At 51.2% G+C, this 3599-nt stretch overlaps 1 protein-coding gene across 1 annotated transcript; it reads left to right on the forward strand.

The window, feature by feature from the left end:
• The first annotated feature begins 540 nt into the window (after window positions 1-540).
• Window positions 541-3271, forward strand: LOC120395932. Its single transcript, XM_039520754.1, has 2 exons — window positions 541-2450; window positions 2588-3271. The coding sequence occupies exons 1-2, from the start codon at window positions 2301-2303 to the stop codon at window positions 3047-3049; spliced, it is 612 nt and encodes a 203-aa protein (XP_039376688.1). The 5' UTR covers window positions 541-2300; the 3' UTR covers window positions 3050-3271.
• The last annotated feature ends 328 nt before the right edge of the window (window positions 3272-3599 follow it).

Genomic DNA, 3599 nt, shown 5'->3' on the forward strand with positions numbered 1-3599 from the left:
GGGGAGCCAGTGTGGAGTTCAGTGAGATGGAGACTGATTTCCTGCAGACAGGGAGGCAAAGCACAAGCTCCTCTTCTTCCACACGTCCTCCAACGCCAGTGGAAGATACCACCATGGAGACGGGCAGGAATGATAGCGCGGCAGGAAACCAGACTAACCCAGATCGCTGCACTCTGCCAGCAGGGATGGATCTGACATCGCCACCTCCAGGAACCACAATAGCAGAGAAGACACTCGAAGCGACACTCCAGATTTATAGGAGCGAGTTGAGAAAGCCCCTTACCAGTGTGTGTGACAGCAAAGGGACTGAAGAGAAGCTGGAGCTGCACATGGAGAGGAAGGTTACCTTGGGAGAAGGCTCCTGCCTGGGGCCAGGGGCACAGGCAGGTGAGGGCAGGGCAGAGCTTCCCAGGACCCAATGCCACCAGGTTGCCCCAGAGGCCCCAGGCTCTGAGCAGCTAACAAGATCCATCCTTGACTCTCTCATTGCTGGGCAGGCTGCACACGACCTGCAGATCAAGCAGCTGACGGAAATGTTGAGCAGCTCCCGCCCCTTGGCGGTCCAGGTCTCAGTTTGCCAGCAGTGCCGCAAGGCACATCCAGGAAAGATGAAGGGTAAGAAAACTCAGAAGGAGACATCTGCTGAGCTGCATGGTCTTCAAGACATCATGGATTCACATGGGTTCGATGGCACTGTGAATTCAAAGCTCTCCAGGGACCAGCCGCCAATCAAAATATGCAAGAAGTGCAGTAAGCTTCGATGGAAGAGACCAGCTGGCTCTGCAGGTGCTGACTTGCCCAGAAGATCCCATGGAATTCCACAGCGATGGACTCCAGGAGACTCCTCAGCATCATCCAACCACAAGATACCAGCGGTGTGGCTCCTTCCAGGAGACAAGAGCAAGACGCAGGATGGAATGGGGAAAACGGCTCCCACCAGGCAACCAAAGATGGTGTCCATTGCTACGAGTACAACAGAGCTTTTGCAAGCTGGGGAGAAAGGAACTGGAAATCCTGACGGTTCTCCCCCAAAGTCACCAAAGGCCTCCAGAGCTAGGAAACCATCCCCTTCAAGGAGCAAAGTTCTCAAACAGACGTTAATGCACCTGAAGCAAATCTTCAGCAAGCTTCAAAACAAAGTGAAGTCCCGAATGTCCAAGGACTCTTGTTCCAGAACACCCGACACTAAATTTAGAAAGCCACCCTTTTGGAAGGCAAGGGCCTCCAAGGGTGTCCGGTTCCCATCCTACTGAATCCCACCCTGCCAGCATGCCCACTAACAGAAGGGGCCCACAAATTCCAACATCTCCCTATCATCCAGTGGGTCTGGTAAGCATGGGCTAAAGTGGCTGAGACGAATGGCTTGTTGTCCTGGGACACAGAGACTGATGTATAAGAGACTCTCCTTGGGGTATGACATTTAAACTCAGATTCCAAGATGAAGGGGGGTCTGGGGGCTTGGATGAGATTGAGGGTGTGGCTAGCTCACTGGATTTGTTACTTTACCTCATGCGGTTCAAGAATCAATCCTTCCTTCAAGAAGAGCTGATACTAAATTTACAAAGCTACCCTTTTGGAAGGCAAGGGTCTCTAAGAGTGTCCAGTAGTACTATTGGTGCCCTACCGTCAATCAAACCCAAACCAGCCCCGTGACCCCCAGAACCCCGCCCCTCGACCCCTTAAGCCCCGCCCACCTATCACCAGAAGTCCCACCCATGGGGGTATTTCTTCTGGGGTCAAGGTGGACACATGGCCGGAAGCAAAGTGTGTCATGTGACCTCTCTAAGTACTCCTCCCGCTGCTCTCTATCAATCAGGAGGGGTTTCGTCCCCATTGGCCTGGCCCAAGAGGTGATTTGACCAATCAGGGGTGTTCCAGGGTGGGTTGACCCATCCAGATGTGGCTCGTGTGACCCCTCTAAGAACTCCTCCCAATGCTCTCTACAATCGCGATGGGTTTCGGCCGCATAGGACCACCCCCAGAGCAGATTTGACCAATCGGTGGTGTTCCGGGGTGGAGTGACCCGCCCAGATGAGGGTCGTGTCACCCTTCTAAGAACTCCTCCCAGCGCCCTCTGCCAATCAGAGCGCAACACTATCACCCCATAAGTCCCAGCGCCGGGGCAGAAGAGGCCATCTTTTACCAAGGATGCGTGCTTTAGAAATCATGGAAACATGGGCTCCTTCACCATCCCTGTGAGCACTTTGGACTTTGTTTTAGCCCCGGGGGCCTTTGGGCTTTTGTGGAGAAAGGGCTAGATCAGCGACAGTTCCCACGAGGGCTCTTTGACTCAGCCGTTGATGGATACGCCGGAACCCGAAACCCAAATTCTCGTGAGGCACCCCAATGAGCATGAAGGCCTCTCATTTTTCACCCCCCCAGAGGTAGAAGGTGAACACAGCTCGGGGGAGTCATCGGAGAACGAGGTGAATGGAAAAGACATTGCTCAGGTAAATGAACGATTAAGAAGTGACTCTTGATGATGGGGTGTAATGAGGTTAGGAACCGGGGGGTGGGGGGAGCTGTGTATGTTTAAGAACAAGCAGTGGGAACTTACACTGTTTCTTTTCTGAAAATCTCTCGACAGCTTGATGATGCCTTTCTAGAGGAGCCAGAGGCCCTGGACAGCGTTACATCAAGCAGCGAAGATGAACCGGGCTCTCCTTGTTTTTGCTCAATGCCGATACAAATTGTTGAAGAGGACTCCGAGGATGACAGCTATGAGGAGTTTAGGAGGCTTGGCATGGAACTAACTGAGCCAGTGCCACGTTGTGAGCATAAAAAAGTCATGCGGACTATTGTACGTATTGCTGTTTATGCTGTCCTTAATCCCGGCCTTAGGGAAAAGCTTTCTGAAGATTGTGAGGGCCGTGTCATAGATGTGCCAGCCCAACGGCGCCATGACTGTGTGACTTGGACTTCAGTAGATCTAAACTGCAAGCTCCGGGGCCTGTGTGCTGAGCTGTATTTGGAAAGCTTATTAAACACTGTTCTTGCCATAGGTTATGCTATGCAATGTCTGTGCCTAACCCAAGAACATTTAGCATAAGGGGTGACCTTGATAAATGCTGTGCAATTTAGTGCAGACTCTGACCGTGTTTTAAAGAAAATGACCAAACCGGAAAATGTCTGCGTCACATTATGGACTTGAACTGGGACCGTATAGAACATGGTTGCAACCAAGGTCCTGTAGTGGCACCAAATCTTATGTAAAGGGGGTCATATAAGGGGTCTAAGACCAGGTTATGGGTTGCTGGTTATTATTATGCTGTCTGGGCGCATGTGTCATTTTGTAGTTGAAGTTATGAGTATTGACTCTATCCTGTCTGTATTTCAAACTTATGCTATGCTTCTGGGTGACATCCCAGACGAGTTGGTGTTGAGCTCTGCTTAGCCTGCTTGATGGCCCATTAAGGACCATCAGTTACACAACTGACCCATTGAGAGAAGGCAGATGCGCCTTGTAAGTCAGCAAAGTATGCAGGGACTTGTCCATATGACTCCAAACTCCGTTTTGCTGTAATTTTCCACAGTAAGGACAAAGATGTGTTCTTACACCTGGAAAAGACTATAAAAGGCTGATGCCTCATCTCCATCTT

Source organism: Mauremys reevesii, linkage group 1, assembly GCF_016161935.1.
Source record: "Mauremys reevesii isolate NIE-2019 linkage group 1, ASM1616193v1, whole genome shotgun sequence".
NCBI lineage: Eukaryota > Metazoa > Chordata > Testudines > Geoemydidae > Mauremys > Mauremys reevesii.